The 20,423-nt window shown below is 32.6% G+C and overlaps 1 protein-coding gene and 1 long non-coding RNA gene across 2 annotated transcripts; one reads left to right on the forward strand and one right to left on the reverse strand.

Moving 5' to 3' along the window:
- The first annotated feature begins 310 nt into the window (after nt 1-310).
- LOC144854690 (CYFIP-related Rac1 interactor B-like) lies at nt 311-17,653 on the forward strand. The gene is made up of 12 exons (XM_078712634.1): nt 311-333; nt 466-696; nt 6,049-6,136; nt 6,632-6,753; nt 7,503-7,608; nt 8,606-8,742; nt 8,920-8,994; nt 9,997-10,119; nt 10,846-10,925; nt 11,255-11,381; nt 11,887-11,957; nt 12,395-17,653. The coding sequence occupies exons 3-12, from the start codon at nt 6,058-6,060 to the stop codon at nt 12,459-12,461; spliced, it is 987 nt and encodes a 328-aa protein (XP_078568760.1). The 5' UTR covers nt 311-333; nt 466-696; nt 6,049-6,057; the 3' UTR covers nt 12,462-17,653.
- LOC144854691 (uncharacterized) lies at nt 14,343-19,900 on the reverse strand. Its single transcript, XR_013614662.1, has 3 exons — nt 19,783-19,900; nt 18,682-19,459; nt 14,343-14,357 (listed from the first exon to the last, which is right to left on the reverse strand). It is a non-coding gene; the product is annotated as an uncharacterized LOC144854691 (long non-coding RNA).
- Between the last annotated feature and the right edge of the window lie 523 nt (nt 19,901-20,423).

The raw sequence follows: 20,423 nt of genomic DNA on the forward strand, positions 1-20,423 counted from the left end.
TAGCATGTACGTCCTTCTTATCTTATTTCCAGCTTTAAATGTTTTCATACGGTAGTTCTATTCAATATATTTTTGTCAAAACTATGCAAAGAAAACCAGAAAAAACAATTCTCAACTAACTTCATCAACTATCTAGACTACATCATAGAGATAATAAGCTTCGGATTTCTTATAATATTATATATACAGTATATTCTATTTAAATACATTTTTCGTGTTGCTTTTGATATTGCGCCCTCAATTAAGAATATTTGAGATATATACCGACAAAAGCGTTACTTCCGGTTTACAGATCAGAGAGACACCTATCTCGCGGGGACGACTAGGCCTAGAGTAAGTTATACCCGGAAATTACTCGATTTAAAAATAATATTTATGATTGGTAATTGATTTTATGTGAAGTTTTTTTTTTAAAGTCCTCTATATTTTATTTTGGTAATTGTATTTGTAGCATTCATTTAACAGCTATCTGACACCAGACAGAGAACGTTTGAGTTTTTGCGTGTGTTTATCACCCACACCACCACCGGGAGCGAGTGAGTCTTGCCCGTCTGCCTGCTATTCGTTCACACGCCTACGACGCTGAGTGAGTCATCTGTGCTGCAACAACACCCATCTGGTATACAGAAGGCCTAATAAAGAGGGCCTAGCTAGTCTAACGAACTGACTATATCCTTTCTGTATTCCTGTGATTTGGTAAGTCCAAAATAATTATTAATAAATTAAATATTTGTGTTTGTGACATGTGTATTTATCAAATGTACAGAGTAGGCTGGATGGAGTAGGTAGGCCTATATATTTTAATAAGGGATAAATTAAAGGACATTATTAATATATTCGGTTAGGCCTAGCTGGTTAGAGACACACCTCTAAACTATTCATATAAATGGAGGCCTACACACCAGTAATTAGTAGAGAGCCTTTTATTTATGACGACGACCATGTTTAGTTCATTTAGTCTGGCCGGCGGATAGTTTACTGTATGCTTTAGGGTGGATCCAAGAATTTGAAGATTGGTGTTCCCACTCCTGTCCATAACATACTGTATCCTTGTAGTAATATTGTACACTGTTACAAAACAAATGATAGAAACTAGTATACAAATAAACGAAAACATCTAGTTACAGTGTAACTGTACGTATAACAATAGTACTGTAATAGTAGAAAAAAAAAAATAGCGGAACTTTCTTGAAAACAAAATTGTTTTGAACACAATAACAATGATTCTATGTATTGTATTATTTTCAGAGTAAAACATCCTTCTGTGAACTATAAAATACAATGTACGCTTAACCAATGTTGGCAATGATATTCTTTGAAATCATTCTATGGTTAATATTATACAGTAGGATTTCCCACCACAATCCATGTGATGATAGCATGTTTGATTGTACACAGGATTCATGTGGTATAGGCTGCACAGCACACTGTACTATATGCCAATACCACAATAACATAATGACACACTTATTTAACCCACTCCTCCCCCCCCCCCCCCCCCACCCCCTTTTCCCTTTCTGTACTAGAATTAGGCCTTTTCAATAGAAGATATGTTCGTTAGTTATATTCTTTTGTTTTTTTTTAATTCTGTTTTTATATTTATTGAAAGAGAAAGCCAAAAACACTGTAATTTCCAAATTTATGGATGAATAAAGCGATGTCTGTCTATGTCTAGGCTACAGACACAGTAGTTTAAAATACAATGTATACTGTAAATTGAATAACTAAATAAACTTGAACATTAATATGTAGAAAAACATATTTTTTCCTACCTGAAATTTTCTGTGATAGTGAGTGATTTTAGTGCGAAAAATGTAGGTTTTGATTTCCATAAATGGTTTGGTTTAGATAATAGATAGCTGCTTTGTTTGTTTTAAAATGTATATTTTGTTTTGTTTTTAGAAAAATTCTTCCATAATAGCAAGCACAGTGTTTTGCTGTTACTATCATCAATTATGCAATTAAGCACTTTTTAGAATGTAATGTACTTTTTATGAATATAATCTGAGGGATAGTTGTAGTCATTACAAATTCATAGCGCATAACGTACTGTACATTGGAATGCAAATTAATTTGTAATTGCTTCTAATACAGACATGCCATTTAATTCAATTTTGTACTTTTTAACTGCTAAAATATCAGGTTGTAGTACCAGTAAAGATTAGGTGGGGAGTGAGAGGAATACATAGCACACTGTAAGCAGGTACTGTTAATACTGGGGAGGCAACAACAATGGGAGGGAATGGGTGTAAGTTGGTTTTGGGTGGAGCCTTACTACAGTACATTTTTTTTTATGATAATCCAAAGTTTGCATTACTGTATAATACTTACGTTTTACGTAGTATAGTATTAAAAACAAACACCAGATTGTACAAGTTGTGTAACTAAATATCCAGTTTACATTGTGTGCATATTAATGTTTTTCTTAGAAAGAATGGCCTTGTTTTCAATTTGTTTAAAATGTTCGCGGATTTATATTGTGATTTAAAGTATTTACTTTATTTCACAAAAAAACATAATTAAAATTACAACTATAAGGTAGAACCCTTATTTAATATATTATATAGACACCTTCAAAAAAGTTAATGAATGAATTTATCAATTTTACATACAAACAAAGACAAGTACTAAATTTATCTAAACTGCATTAGACCGCTTTTAATATTATTACAATTTTACAACAACAACACCACCCAACAGTACACCAAAAAGAAGCGAGTGCTTGTCAGTTTGGTGACTATTATTTAAATGCATATGTACTGTACGTACATAAAACATACAACAACAATTATTGTTAAACAACATATATATTAAACATTGGTCGCCCACGACCGGTCAGCACATCCGGTGGGCACTCCCCTGTGGGGATACGGGGAAAATTTCCCTCTACTTTAATAGTGACCACCACCACCATTCAAATTATGTACTAATATTTATATTAAAAAAGTTCTCAGGTTTTTCATATTTGCACACATAAAGGGACTTTCCCTTTGATTGTTAATATTATGAGGTAAATAGTTAACAAAAGAAGGAATTGTTGTTGAACTAACTAACTGTTTATAAGTTAGAAATGTGCTACTGTACAGTACTAACAAGCTTGCTTATACTAATGTACAGTTGTTTATTGAAGTGTTTATAATGTAAAGTAGGTACCTATTGTTTTATATGTATTTGTTGTATATTACAAATAAGAGTTGTACAGTACACTACAGTGGTCTATTTTGTTGAAAACTGATATACAGCCCTCCCATAAGTTCCATATCATGTACTGTAAAATGTATTATTGTACAGTAATGTTTTTAGTTAAGTCCCAGGAGATCCAATAAAAGAAAGTTTACCTCGGATAAACAGACATTACAGTATTGTATTGTATTGTCTCTCCCCTCAAAGACAATGATTAAAACTGTTAACAATTGTATTGGATTCCCCTATTAGTGGTATTGTCCATGACCTGTATCTTTGCCATGTAAAAATATACTCCAAATGTATTGATGAAAAATGCTATTTAGTATTATTGTTGGCAGTGTTAAAACATATAATTATTAGCACTTGTTGGTTTCATGGCAAAGTGTCATCTTAATAGGGATGTCCCCTGAAAAGGAGGGGTTCAGTCCACTATATATTAATATGTATAATAAAGCTACAATAGTGTAATCTCCACTAGTAACTCTCCCTTTTGTAATATGTACGTTTAGTTTAAAGTCAAATGTGTTTCAAATAAAGTGTTGGTACTGGCGCAATCTGTCTCTGAGACATCCAGCTTGGCATCTGTATAAAATGTAATATAATAGCTGTGTGCTTCGTTTCATTGGCTAGTGTTCATTCACGTTTCAGTGCAAAAGCTGAAAGAGCTATTACGATGCATCGGCATTCTCTAGCCCTCATATGCCTCATCAGGTTTAAGTACATTTTAAGCGCAAGCCCAATCAGACATTGACAAATACAATTAGCACTGTACACTACAGTATGTGAACAAACAAGCAAACATGCAATCTCCTTTGAATCAATGGCATATTATTATTAGTTCTAGCACATTTATTTGTAATCTAATGTTCAATACTGCTTACAGCAACTTGTACATGAGTTATGTACAGTATTTTGATGATTTTTTTAACAGGGTTGTTTATGAGAATATGGAATATACTTTTAATGTTTTTAAATACAAATTTAAAAACATAATTACTGACTTGGAAGACATGTCTAAACATTATCGTGCATTGTGTTTTTTTTTTATTAGTTGAAGATAAATTTGCATTTTGATATCAATTTGTCACCACCCATTATTGAAGTTATTTTTACATCCATTTCTGTCAATTATTACAAATTATATTCAAATTACTGTATTCAACTTCCTTTTATGCATTGTACAGTATCTACTCCAACCAAGTCAAGTGTTTGTGATTTTTTTACAATTGTGTTGTATTAGTCATCAGTGAAATTAAAGTTGCTGTTAATTTCATTTTCAATTGTCATATAGAATAATTAATTTTACAGAAACTATTCTTGATTTCTTTCTAATGTATTGTATTGTTTAATCAACATATTCGACATAAACATTAAAATAAGTTAGAGGCATATGCGTACTATATAAAGTTGTATACTGTACGGTAATTTTGTCACTACACCATGTCATGTGACATGCCTTCGCTACTGGAGTCACTGTATGATACACAAATTGGTATACTGTACTCTATCTGTTCAAATCAAAATTTAATAAAATGGTAACAAATACAGTACACAAAACTCACACATGTTAATTCACCGATGTATATTTAACATGTGTGACTAGGCACAAATCAATTAAAAAAGTATTATGATTTAAGTTTTGAACAGTTACCGAAACCAATACACATCTTAGAAAGCATTGAACATGAATATAAAACTATCATACTCATACTGTAGCATGTCACATATTACTGTGACATAACACTTGTACAACTCTGTATCTGCATGTTACCAACAATGTAGAGCAATATTAAATTTTACTTTTATTATTAAAATACACACATACAGAATTCAGATTTTCAGAAACCAACTAGAAATATAATTGTATAGTATGATACAGTGACCTTTTTCTGTCTGGCTATGACCTCACATGGGCTGATTTTAGGCTGATGTACATCCTGAGTGGTCCTGATATCCTGACTATTTGGTCCTCTTGGGGGAACACATCAGTCTTACTTGAATTTTCAATATTTAGTAGCATACTGATAGTACTGTACCCCAATGTACAGTTTATTCATAAAAGTAGACCAACAGTATATATATATACAGTGCAATACAGTAATATTATAGTACTGTATTCTATACCAGACAATACTGAAAATAAATATTATATAAAGTTGATATTAATTTATTCGGTTTATTCGATATTGTACTTAAAATGCAACAGAAGTTGATATTCTTAACAGTTTACAAAAAATAACAATTAAAACTGACTTCTTTATAAAACAGATGTAAAAAAACTAAAATGTAAATGTAAAACTATTGAGTGATATAAATTCAACATTTACTATAATACTACACTACCATGAATATAGTAGTAGTAGTAGTTTTGTAAAAATAAATATGACAAAGTAATAATAATAAGCACAATAGCAAACTGTGAGCCTGCACAATTTATGATTTCCAATAATACCGTCTGAAAGTTCCTAGCTATGTTTTATCCATTTTAAGAGATCATAAATGAGAAAATAAAGGTTGAGTTGTTTACTGCAGGTTGGTGAAAACAAACTCTTGAGACAACTGTGGTTGCCATTGCATTTATAATTACATGTTCATTCAATTATTATTGTCCATTTATTATTTCATTACTTTTATTAAATATATATTACTGTATATTGGGCAAACTTCAGAGACTACTACTTTACATACAGGGAAGTACATGACGAGACCCTTAGGGGAGAATGAGCATGTTATTGAAAGTGTAACATCTAGTCCACAGCGCCTTGAGCACTTTAGTGGATATGTTAACAAATCTTATATATTATTATTATTATTATTACAGTAGGTAGAGTAACTATTTCTTTTTTTCTCTTTTGTATGCAGGTGAGAACTATGGGTAATCTATTGAAGATTTTGGGTGCTGGTAGAGAAGATGATGGTAATCGTGCTGACTTCTTTCTAGACTTTGAAAGTAAGGAAAGAAGATTATTAATATTCTCCCTCCCTTGCCAATGGAAGTCTTGCCAAATAATTACAAATTGCTAAAGTGTAACAGAAGTTACTGCAGTAATTGCAGTAGAATAATTGTTACGCGATCCCTAATGCTTGGTTCCCACTAGAGATGCAACACAACGATCTAATGCAATGTAAAGTGATTTGACCAATCACAAGTGATGGATTATTCGAACTGTCGCTTGTCATTGGTCAACATGCGTTGCGCTAAGTCCTAGTGCGAACTAAGGCAACTCAATAAATGCTACAGTTGAGTTGGCTCAGGTCTAGTGTCAACAGAATTTAAACCTTATACAGAATTTTAATGTCTTGGAACCTACCTTTAAATTTCATCACCGAGTAACCTATATGTAAAGATTATAATTAAATATAAAATGATTTGAAGAAAACAAATGTTCTAAGAAATTCCATGATGTAGTTTGACCAATTTATACCCCGTTTTTCCTCACCATAGATGCACAACCCACAGAGAAGGAGCAGGCTATATGGCAACAAGTGAGGGCCGAGCTTGATAAATTTCCAGACATACTGGATGACCTTCGGAATTATCAAGGAGCGGGTGACGAAATTCGAGAAGTAAGTAAAGCAACGAGACGGCAGTATTAGACATTAAAAGAAAAAATTATCACCAATTCAGGAGGTTGACTTATAGTTATTATTCTTATACTAAAACACATATATCATATTTTCTTTAAAAGTCGAAAATTGTTCAAACATTTGATAATCTATTTTGTTATACTGTACATTATATATTCCATACATTTTCTTGGAATTTTCTTTGTTGGATTTGAAATAACATTTTGGAAAATAAATCATCTGTAATTATGTAGCAGTCAAGTGTAGTCAACATGTCACAAAAATATATGGATTTCAAATGACATGTTTTGCTTCTTTTTTCCCAGGTCAGTATATACTGTACTACTGACCTTGCTTCTTTTTTTCCCAGGTCAGTATATACTGTACTACTGACCTTGCTTCTTTTTTTCCCAGGTCAGTATATACTGTACTACTGACCTTGCTTCTTTTTTTCCCAGGTCAGTATATACTGTACTACTGACCTTTCTTCTTTTTTTCCCAGGTCAGTATATACTGTACTACTGACCTGATGTTGATTAATTATAATTCCAAAATGGACTATTCTATTATTACGCACTATGTTCATTCATGTGGAACATTTATAAAGGAGTGTGCATTTTAAATAATAATTAATATTATTATCAATATGTATTTTTACATGAAAGATACACAATTTGAATTATAGTTCCAAATATTTAATATTGTGAAAATGCATTCAAAATAACAGAACAATTAAATTTTTTTAACAGGCCATTTCAAATCCTAGAAATGATGAACTTCAAGAAATCGCATGGCGTGCCGTATGTCCACTTGTAACGAAGTTGAAAACATACTATGAATATTCGTGCATTTTAGGTAACGATTTTATTTTACTAGCAACAAACATTGTATTGTTGCTTATGTAAATTATATTACTTTTGATAGTTCAGTTACATCAGGTGTGTTCTTGTTTTTTAACATTTTCTGTTTTGTTTCTTGACCGCATTTTGTGAGTGCTACAGATTCAACAAATGAATATATACTGTATTATTATTATAACTGTGTAAGGCCAAAAAAGGGCTATGCTGTTTTCTGTAGGTGTACATTTTGATTGAAGGGGAGTTTAAACATTCAATACACGAGTGTGAAATTTTTATTAAGCACAGCGTTTTTTTTTAATGGATATTAAGCCATATGAACAAACAGTTGAAATAATTCCCTGCAAGCAATTCTTTTTTAAACATAATTAAGATTTAAAAATAACCTTCTAAAGTGAAACACTTCCGGATTAATAACCATCTTTTTATAAATGTAGTAGCTAACCATAAATGATCATAACATACTTACAGGAAATAATTAATAGGATTTAAAGATGTAATAAAATTAAAATGAGAATAGTTACTTAAATAAAAACTACACTACAGAATCTAGTTTCCTTGAATTTTAAAGTATATAGTATAAAGCTTGATTCCCACTAGGATGCAATACAACGACTTAACGCAACGTAAGGGATTTGACCAATCACAAGCGATGGATTATTCGAACTGTCGCTTGTCATTGGCCTACTCGCTTGCATTGAGTTTACGTCCTTGCGTTGCGTCCTAGTAGGAACCAAGATTAAGTAAAGATATAAAGTCAATGTCAGTAGTTTGTGTTCATCAAGGTTTGAGCCTGATGTCTTTAGAGAGCCATACAATGTTTTTGGTGATTTGACTAATTCAGAACACTGGTCATATTCACTAATAGGGAGCTATCGATTTGCATGGGCCGAGGACCAACCTAGGTCACCTTATCCAATTTGGTTGTATCTCTACCAAATCTAATTCTCATGTTCTTTTACTACATTCATTTGTTTTTTTCTTCTTTTTTTAAGAAACCGTAGTAGAACAGCTACTTTTTGTATTGTGTTCCGATGAAATGTCGCCCACTCAACATCTTGAGACGCAACAAGCTTTGTCCAAGCAATTTGCAGAAATACTTCATTACACACTCACATTTGATGATTTAAAGGTAATATTTAAAACAAAACTGGAATATTATGCATGTACAAATGAGTGCCCATTGTTTGCACTGTTATGTGACACTCAGGGTGTCACATGTCTGTATCTAGAAGTTGAATATAGGATTCTGGGATTGAAAAATAATAATACAAATTATAAAAAGTCATTATATATTTTTTTTCTTTAGATGACCAATCCAGCAATTCAGAATGACTTTAGTTATTATAGGAGGACATTAAACAGGAAGAAAATGGTTAATAAGGTAGGAACTTGGATGTCTTGGTTCAATCCTGCAGTTCTTGGGTTGCTGCTAACCTCTTATACATCACTATCAAGCCATGCTGACTAACCTTAAAGCTCTGTCTACACTATCAAACTATTTGACAAAAAGAGTGCCCAAATATGGTAGTGATATGCTTAAATATGGTAGTGATATGACATCATCATGTCCATATATGGGCACATCACATGAAGTTTGATAGTGTAAACAGAGCTACACTATCAAACTTTATGTAACAAAAAAGTGTGATGTGCCCATATATGGACATGATGTCATGTCACTACCATATTTGGGCACATCACATTTTTAACATGAAGTTTGATAGTATAAAAAGAGCTGTAGACATGAAGATAGCACTTGATGACAATAATAACAGTGTTTTATTTCAAGAGGGTAGACAAGGGAGACGTTAATGTTATAGAAAAGATGAATCTGTGCATTATACAATGGATTAAACAATCATTTTTAGTCTACTGCGAAAGCTCGCTACTATATGAGTTTGAAACATAAATAGTAATTCCTTGTCTGAGTCATAGCTCATACAACTAGAAGTATTCTCTATTGATTGATTATTGAATATTCTTTATTTTTCAAATTCATAATAATAAATATTAAAAGAAGTACAATAAAGTGTGAAAAACAGGATAACCACAAGCAAGCAAAGCTTTTGATATGTGGCAACTTTAACTTAAATATAAATTTACAAATACATTACAAAAATGTTTTCATGTAGTAAATTATTAAGGAAAAATGCTTCTATGACGTACTATAAGTTGTTCATAAGTGTGCACACAGGCACACATTTTCATTGACAAAAACAATTGAAAAATAACTATAATATAATTATTGTGGTTAGCATACAGCATGTAATATTAGACAAAAATACTAAGTTATACTTCCTTAAAGGTCTTTGTTGTACAGTATATAATATTATTTCCTTTTATGTCTTCACAAAAACAAACATCTACTTAAATCTTGTTTCAGGATGATGACGAATCTGAATTAGCAGTTTGTAACGAAACAGCCAACAGGATGTCACTGTTCTATGCCCAGGCAAACCCAATGCTGAACACACTCAGTACTGTTACAGCTAAATTTGTTACAGAGGTACAGTAACTGTCTTTTTTTTCCTTTTTTTTCAGTTTTAATTTGGTTTTTATGTAAATGGGGGAATAACATGCGACTTGCAACCTACTGGGCTGAATTGTGCTCAGGTGTGGACGACACATACTACATCTTTATACCCCCCTAAGGATCCCTTCGTTCCAAGTACTGCCACCAAACGGCGCCCGTTCGTCTGTAAATAACGATTTTAAAAAGCATCCTTTGGTAGAACCCTTCCTTTGAGACACTCCTATTCAGTGTATGTCCATATTCAGAATATTTGTGAAATTGTTAACAAAATATTGCCTGAACAAAAAAGGTGATGCAGCAAAACTTCCAATAAGCTAATAATGGGACCCCAGCTCCATATACAGCACCCAATATTCCCAGATGGTCTCCCAAGCTCTAACCAGGCCCAATGTTGCTTAACTTCGGTGATCTGATGAGAACCGGTGTTTGAACGTGGTAAAGCCGTATTCCCAATAAGCAGTTGCTACAATAAAGCGCAAGATTGCCATATATAGAGAGATCAGAATGGTCATGAGTACTCAGATATGGGTAGAACAACGATAGAGAGAGAGAGATACCATATGCTGGGCTAATGTTGATTTTTAGTTCATTGCTTCTATATATATGAATTAACATTTACCCACAACGTCTTTGTTTTTATAATAATTGACTATTGTTTGCCTGACTAATTCTTGTACCATACTATTTTTATGTATATAGTCAAAATCGCTACCAGTTGAAAACACAACAGATTTATTACATACCATGGCTGCTGTATGTAGGGTAATGATAGATAATAAGTAAGTATTATTGTGTATTTAGTAAGTTATAGCTTATAATCAATAGTGCAGCACAGTTTAAACACATTGTGTGCTCTAAAGGCTTTCAAAATGTGATGAATTGAATTTACACTTTTAATTTTCTCTTGTTAACCCATTACATTTCTAGTAATTTGTAATAAATAATGCACTGAACAGTTATTTTAATATAATAAATTTGGAAAACAAGACATGTTAGACCAAGGTGTCTGGTATTGGAAAAGTTAACTGTATTTGATGTTGTGCATGTCCAGAGCATTGACTATACTACAAATAGATTTGATAATAATTACAATAATTTGTTTAATTAGGGATTATCAGGCAAGGTTTCAGAACGACGAAACGTTGTTATTTTGTCTTCGTGTGATGGTTGGCTCCATAATTCTCTTTGATCACGTCCATCCAGTTGGCGCCTTCGACAGACGTTCTCCAATCGATGTAAGCAGCATTTTTGTATTAAATCATTTCACTTACGGTTTATAACCATCCAAAATCCACACAATTGACCATAAATTCACGTTTTTTTGTGCATTATGTTATTGGTATTATTATATTTCTTTTTTCTTTATCATTTAAAAAAAAATTAGTGTGAAAAAAATGTTATGTTGGTCATGTCTTATTAACCCAAAAGCCAATCAAACCTATTGTCATTTTTTTCATAATTGAGTATTACAATATAGCGCCCTCTATTTTACAAACTCTAACAAAAATGGTATGGAAAAATACAATGCAAATAATGTAATGATAATAGTGCCCTTTATTTTAGCCTAGAAAGTTGAAAGTTTTTTTTTTATGGCAATAATAATACAAAATCAACTTAAACTTAAAAATAAAGGCTGACTCTGTTTTTCAATTGATACTATGCTTGGGCAATATATCAATTTTAAAGACTTACTAGTCAACTTGCTTCATTTCTTAATTGTTTGAACTTTTAACATTTTAGATTAAGAGTTGCATCAAAGTATTGAAGGATCAACCAGCCACTAAAGTAGAGGGATTACTCAATGCACTAAGGTAGATTAATCTTACACATTCATAAATTACTGTAGTAATAGAGCAATTCATCATTTAGACAATATTAAGCTCTGTCTACAGTGTGATGTGCCCAAATATGATAGTGATATGCTTAAATATGGTAGTGATATGACATTATTATGTCCATATATGGGCACAGCACATGTTGATTGAAAATTTTTGTCTGGTTGTAAGATACGATATATTAAAATCTATTTTGACAAACCAAAATTAGTTAAAATTAAAAAAAAAAAAAAATTTAGAAATTAAAAACATACATTAAAAATACAAGAATTTCATTATAAAATAACAATGGTGCTAGTAGTCAATATATCTTGGTTAAAATCAGATTATTTCAATGCTGAGATATAATTGTAATAGTTACCTGGGGTTGCTATTAATATATATATATTAAACTCCTTTTTGTGTTCTTTCAGGTACACGACAAAGCATCTCAGCGATTCTACCACGCCAGAAAAGGTAAAGGGAATGTTAGAGTGCTAGTTACCTCCACGCGTACTTGAATGCAGATGTAGCAAGTCTAGCCTCAAGAAGCTGTGCAGAAATAGAAGCCTGCAAGGTAAGAACAAACGGGTGCCTGTGTCAGAGTTGAACTACCTGAAGAATGTATCAATATACAGTGTGTATCATCATTATCTCTACCCTATCCATTCTCATTATTGATCAGTGTTTTTGTATCGTTTGAGGCTTTATACGATTATAATGGGCCAACAGTTTGTCTGCATTGTAGACTAGTATTAGCTAGCAGCTAGTGACAGTTTTCATAATTATGTTTAAAAGAAATTGTACTAAGATTAAAATCAGGGAGAATTTAAACGACTACAAAAGTCAAAGGGGTTTTTACAAGAATATTTCTAGAATTTTTATATGATTTTTTAATTATAATTAATTTGAAATATGTTTTGTAGATTTTATTGCTGTGTGTCAAATTTGTGATATTCATGGAAAAAAACATTCCTTTTAACTTTGATTTGTTTTGTAGAATTCTTTTAGGAATAACTGTATAAAATTTAGATTAGAATTGTGTGTGGATTGTGAAATTGAAAAACAGTTTATTTGTTCTGTTTTCAATAAATGTAAAGATAGTAATTGTAAAAACAATTTGAGATTATCACAGTACAATATTCGTAATTGTGGTAGTTTACCCTGAGCGATTTCTCATAAGATGTTGTTGGTGAAATAGAAAATGTGACCTGTTTTATATGTCTTCCCGAACTTTTGTTTTGGGATGGTAGAGAAAGGTCAAACGTTACATCGAACAAATACAGCTCCAATAATGAACAGAACGTCGTATACACTTAACTCTCCCAATCTCTCCTTCAGCTGGCCTAATGATATGTTCTGAATGTGTTTTTAATGAGAAGGAATTTGGTACCTTTTGTACCCCTAGAAAGTTTTTGGATAGTTTGCAGTTTTCAGGGAGTGTGGTATTAGGAGAGTTGACTGTACACATGTATTGATGAACTTTTGTATATATACCATCCCAAAACAAAACTAAAAGGTCGCTAATATTTTCCCATCAACAATATCATTTTATTTTATCCATCATGTAATATAATATATTACTAGTAAATGATAATTTCCATTTTGTCATTCCTATATACATTTGTGTTGGTCTGTATTTTTAGTGAATGCTTATAAATATTTACATTATGTACCTGTCCCACAAATAGTATTTTGAAAAGGTGAAAATTTAGAACAAACGATTACAACCAAATGTTATTTTGTTTTGAATATCTGGGATAAATGGCAAGTTCGGGTAAGTTTGCCTCGTGGAACAATTATCGGTGACTCTGTTGGGTGTCATGCAGGTAAATAACTCGCCTGAACACATCTTGAAATTGAATTCTGCTCAAATATAACTTTACTTACAAGTTCATTTTTGTTACATCTATATTTTCCATTAAGTTGTGTGTGTATTGTCATTCCAAAGTATTAAAACAATTTGTTATTTTATATAATGAATAGATGGATTATGGTGTATTATAAAAATATGATTTACAATTCAGTGAAGTGAACTTATTGTACTTATATAAGATGTTAATGTTATAGCAGTTACGAGTGGTTTATATCCGTTTAAAATATGTAAAAAGTAATTATTAACCCAGGTTAAAAAATAAATAAATAAAAATAAATAAATTATTAAATACGTTAAATTAATATTAAATTAATTCACAAATCTATGAGGTCAAAGCTTGATTCCCATGGAAAGCAGTAAGTCCAGCGTGATAGTTTGATCAATTACGACACAAATGGATCAGCATCATATCACAATGGTCAATTGGTCAAACTCTCTTGCATTGTGCATGGAACCAGGCTTTAAAGTACAGCAGTATCATTACATGCTACTAAGACTAAAGCTTGGTTCCCACTAGCGATCTACGCAACGTAAGAAAATGCCCTTCTAATAATTGTGTTTGCCCCCGCCTGCGTGAAATCAAACCTGCGATGTTTACAGCACTATTACGTCGTCGGTTCCCACTTGTGATTACGCAATACAGCACTTTGCGTCAGTACGTCGCTGCGTTGCGTTCTAGTGCGAACCACGCTTTATAATGTTAACCATACATTTCTTTCTCCTTTTGTATGACTTTATTTGTTAATAGTTCTTTACAATTAAATATGTAGTATAAATTATATTAAATTAGGTAACATTAAAAACTTGCAATTGCTTTTATACAATACATTTCTTGGTTTTTTGATTGTTTATATATTTTTGATAACATTACAATATGCAAAATTGTGTATTAGACATAGACATGCTTTATTGTTAGATAATAAACATTATGCCTACATACGATTTTAAGCAAACAAGGTTGTAATCCAGTTGATTCTCGGTACAGTATCTGTAACGTGTACAGTATTTAGGCAAATTATACAATACAGAAGTCACATATGTATCACATGTGATGTCTGTACCATAGGCCTTAAGCTTAACTGTCAAATTATACAGAAACCACATGTGATACTGTATTACAGTATTTACCATCATACTGGATATTTAATGCCATAAGTAGAGATACTGTGTCATGATCAAATCCAACAAATTATCTTATTTCCTATGTATTGGTATGGTAGCAAACAGGCTTATTCTGTTCAAATGGTCTGGTTGATGGATTGGTAGAGCAGTACCAGAGAATGTCTGGTCTCACGCTACCAAGCATAAATGTAACATACAGTATTGTATTACCAGGAAAACTGTATTTTGAATTCGTACATTCCCCGTCGTGTATTGGCCGAGAGAGTTCGAGCAAATTTAACGATATTAACAAAGAAACACATTTTGTATTTTGTTATTATCATGTGACACATACAGCATGTTAACAAATACAAATTTTTCTAGTTGAGAAATAATCATTCGAAACTATAAAACATGAAATATCAATATATTTAATTTTCGCTTTTTTACAACAATGTATCCATATTGATATTAATTACTGCTTTCCGTATAACTGTGTGTGTGTTTTTTCTGTACATGCTTAAACAAATTAAATTCTGAAATGTTATTTTGAGTACGAAATTTATAATGCACTCCTTCGTGTTAAGCTCTGTCTACACTATCAAAATAGTTTGACAAAAAGTGTGATGTGCCCAAATATGGTAGCGATATACCCAAATATGATGATGATATAACAACATCATGTCCATATATGGGCACATCACATTTTTTTGTCACATAAAGTTTGATAGTGTAGACAGAGGTTTATGATTCAATATTTTGACTTAACTAACGAAGCCAACACTGGTGGTAGGAGTATGTATTATACTTTTCATACTTAAAGTTGATCAGTGAATTGTTAGTTTTATTTGTCTATTGTGGAATATAAGGTATTTGAATATTCATTGTATTTATATAATCCTTAAAAAGTTGGCATTATAATGCAGTTGGAGGCGTCTGTAGGGATTTACGAATTATCGAAATATATTTGATTAATATAATTTCAGTTGTATACCTATGAGGTAGTCCGAATTATTATGTATATGAATATATTTATGAATACTTATTGGTTAGGTTTAGATTTAAGTAATTTTATTAAAATCCCCAAACAACAACTTAGCATGCAGCCCTTTACTTGTAAGTTACACAGCATAGTTTTCCTATTTTTCTTCAGATAGTTTTGTTTATTATCACATTATTCTGATACGTACCGTAAAGATTGGTCGCGATGCAGCGACATGGCGCAATGTAAGTCGGTTGACCAATCACAATCGACAGTTCGTGTTATGTATCGCGTCGTGATTGGTCAAATTGCTTGCGGTGCGTTCACGTCCTTGTGTTGCGTCCAAGTGGCAACCTAGCTTAAATGATCGAAAATAAGAATATATCGGAGCTTCACGTTTGTATCGGTTTGTTTCGCACGCTGCAGTTAAATAACTGCGTGGTTTACACACACCGCGGCGGCGCTCGCACAGACCATACAAAACGCACGGACGTATATACAGTTTTACTAGGAGGCGATGTGAAAGGGGTCAGTGTCGGTAACAACTAACACCACAGTTGAATACAACAATCGAAACATGATTTAACGAGCGCAGAATCCGGACGACGAGAGTTTTCGGTATAGTAGAAATAGTGAACCTGTAGGCCTACATGCTTATTCAAATCGTTTTTCGATTCACCTGCTAGTATATGCATGAGTCTCACTATGCTCGCTCACAATGCTTCTTGGTTCCCACTAGAACGTAACGGAAGGACGTAACGCAAAGTGATTTGACCAATCTCACGCGATGGATTATTCGAACAGTCACGTGTGATTGGTCAACTCGCTTGCGTTGCGTCTACGTCCTTGCGTTGCGTTCTAGTGGGAACCAAGCTTAAAGATGTATTGTCCCTTTGTCAAATTCCAAAAAAATAAAAAGATTTCGAAAAAAGTAGGTCATTCTGAAGTATCATAATAGTTATTAACTTTCACCAAAAATTAGTCGGAAAAAAAATCATTTAACTGAAATACAGACATTTTTTGGTTCAAAAAATAACTTTGACTTCCAGTCAAAGTTTTCGATCAAAACATATCTTATAATGCAATGCGCTTATTTGGCTACTCTGTATGCATAATCATAAAACTTCCTCGCGATCTGTGTGAAAACACCTTCTCAACCGTGACGAGTTGTAAACAATCCTAATTAGCATCATGCATAATGTATACTCATGGTTTAAAATCTTTGTTTACTTTTAATCGCGACTGTTTTCCAGACGAAATGTAATCAAATTAATTTAGCTGTTAATTACGTAAAATTGTTGTTTTTGGCTCGAATTTTCGACTTAAACTGAATAACTTTAATATTACTTTGATATGGGCAATGAAAATTTAGTATATTTTGACTTTAATTTTTTTGTGTTTCAAGGGACAATACATCTTTAAGTGGGAAAGACATAATTGTATATATATTATTTCTCACAATTATAATTATGTATGAAATATTTGTAAATAGGCGTAATTCATTTCAATTACATTCGTTTTAATGATAATAATAAACGTCTCGTATAGAGTGGGCCCTTCATATTCTGTGTACCGAATCGAGCATGACGTGTTACGGAATTGTAAGTCTGTATGACAAAATATGTGTGTAATCTTCTTGACTGAATAGATCAGTGATATTATTTTACAAAAGGCGGTATTAGTTTCGTTTGTTGGATACACAATAAAATTCCAATTAATAATCAGTTAAACCGTCTTTATTATTAAATATTATGTTGAAATTTTATATAATCCAATTTTGAATTATGAGCTTTGGAACCAACTGTCGAGAATAACACGGAACTACTGTGTTGCTTGTATTAAATACCGTAATCTCTCAGTATTCGAACCAGGGACCTTGGGAGTTTCAACTCACAGAGAGATCCTCTTCCATCCAACAAATTTAGATTTTTATACCGATTTTCCGTTTTGTCCAACGTTTACCTTTACATAACGTATACTATAGACTTGACCCAAGTCTGTATTTATTGTCTTTTTTATGTTAGCCCACCATTCGACCTTCCGATTTTTGTCTGAAAATGTTTAGAAGCTCAAAGTAGTATTATATTGTTTGAAGGTTTGCATGGCGAAATCAAATGTTGATATAAAGTTTGCGGTACACCACGTATATTAGTTATGAAAAGAACTGTTGAGTTTCTCGACCTTTCGATCAATATGCTTTGATCGCCCTCAGGAGTGAGAATGGTATACGTATTACGTACGTATCTACTCACAGTATTATACGTATATGAAACGCCATTTTGTTCTTCACATTAGTGCTATTAGAGTAACTAGAGAATGTTAGCCAACTATAACGAACCGATGAATAGGCGTAAGGGTACAGTCCTAAAGGAGGGGATATTTACAAGCCAAAAGCATTGTTATGCGTCGTTGAAAATATAAAGGTTATTTATAGAAATAATCAGCTAGAATATTCAATAAAAATGTTTATTGTTCCTTGGTTTACTGCAAGTCAACGATAATCATTTTATCTAAAATAAGGACAAAACTAAAGTTTTGATTGAAAAGCACCAGTAGACCAGATGGCGCCTGTCATTATTAATATTATTATGATAATATCAAGCAACGGTTACCATCAACAATCGACCACGAGGTTCTTGATGAATACATACATTGTTACACTAAATCATAATGTGCCACATTAGTTATCTTTTTACTAATATTAAGTCAAAACTCAGTGTAAAACCCAGACTATAAAGCTTGGTTCCCACTAGCGACGCAACGTAACCTACGCAAAGTAAGAAAATTCCCTTCCAATAATTGTGTTTGCCCCCGCCTGCGTGAAATCAAACCCGCGATGTTTGCAGCACTGTGTTGCATCGTTCCCACTTGTGATTACGCAATACAGCACTTTGCGTCGATACGTCGCTGCGTTGCGTTCTAGTGGGAACCACGCTTTAGTCATTTCAAATCCTGACAACGTCATAATGATGCGTAATACAGTCGTAAAGTTTCGTGCGACCGTCCTGGCAAGAATTTGAGATAGAACATCAAACTATAATAAAAAGCTGGGTGTGCTGCACTAGTGTTTATTGTTGATCAATTATGCAAAACATCATAATATGTAAATCGGTGTGCATCAAAACAAAAGTTGAAAAAGTGTTACATACAAAAAAAAATAGAGAACCAAGCTTTCAAAAAACATTATTATTGTCATTTCTATGCATGATATGAGATAAAATAGGATCAAGAAGTCGTATAATGATAACAATTTATGTTATTAAATGGAGAAAGAAGTTACGCGACTTTGTAAAAAACGACAAAAAATGTTTAGCCAAAACTGAACACTATTATATTATACGCTGATAAACCACACCAACTATTGTCATTCTCATGAAGTAAATATTGGATCTTTGTTCTGATATCTGGTGATGTTATATTCTAGAGACCCGTCTTTTTTCCGAATCGTCGACGTCTAGTAATACTCAGTAATCTTCTTCCCCGGAACTTGTTAGCCCCTTCATAGACGTTGTTGTCATGTATGGCATTCATCGCATTGTTCTAAAAAATATATATATAAAAAAATCTAGATATGTCGAAAAGTATAGTAATTCTGATAATACAATCGGTGCATAGGCCAACTAATAACTATAAGCCTCGATTTTCTTGGAAGGCTCATCATCAAAACCAACCTGCCCCACCAGTGTAAATTTATTATTATTTTACAGGCTTCTTTTTAAGAAGTTCCGTCGGTGACACCCAACCAACCAGCGCTTCACGGGTTAATGGGTTGAAGGGTGCGCGCGCCTCAATTTTCTCCACGTCTCCATAAAATGGTAATAAAAAAACTCAGTTATCAACATTAAAAAAACTGATAATACTACCTCGATGTCTGCCAAGCCTTCAGTTGACGTAACAACCACTGACAGTATCAGCAAAACAGCAACACAGACCAACGATTTATTCATGATGGATAATTTAGATTGAAGTATCGTGCTGTATCTAATAAATGGAGAAATGCTGTTGAAACTAATGTAAAACGTCAGTACCCTAATAATAAAAGAACTCCTGAGGACGATCAAAGCATATTGATCGAAACGTCGAGAAACTCAACAGTTCTTTTGAGAACTAATATACGTGGTGTACCGCAAACTTTATATCAACATTTGATTTTGCCATGCAAACCTTCAAACAATAAAAGAACGGATAGACAACTTTGACATCTGTAAAATATACCTAATTACTCTTTAATAGTTGATTATTTGCAATAACTAAAATGGTAATATGAACTAAACTGAACTGCTTGGCATTTTAAATAGAAGATTCATAAAATTAAAAAACTTACGTCTTACTCTAGTGATCGACCGACTTTCCACTACTAACAATTTTCGATGACGATGTGGCTTTTTGTGGGCACTGCCGATTTATGGGCACGAGAAATGCCTGCCTTTGATTGGCTGTACACATCTAAATGTGTATTTTATTTGAAGGTCAAAAAAGTACTCTATTATATAATTTCACAAAA

The sequence above is a fragment of the Antedon bifida genome, chromosome 10 (genome assembly GCF_963402885.1).
Source record: "Antedon bifida chromosome 10, ecAntBifi1.1, whole genome shotgun sequence".
Lineage (NCBI taxonomy): Eukaryota > Metazoa > Echinodermata > Crinoidea > Comatulida > Antedonidae > Antedon > Antedon bifida.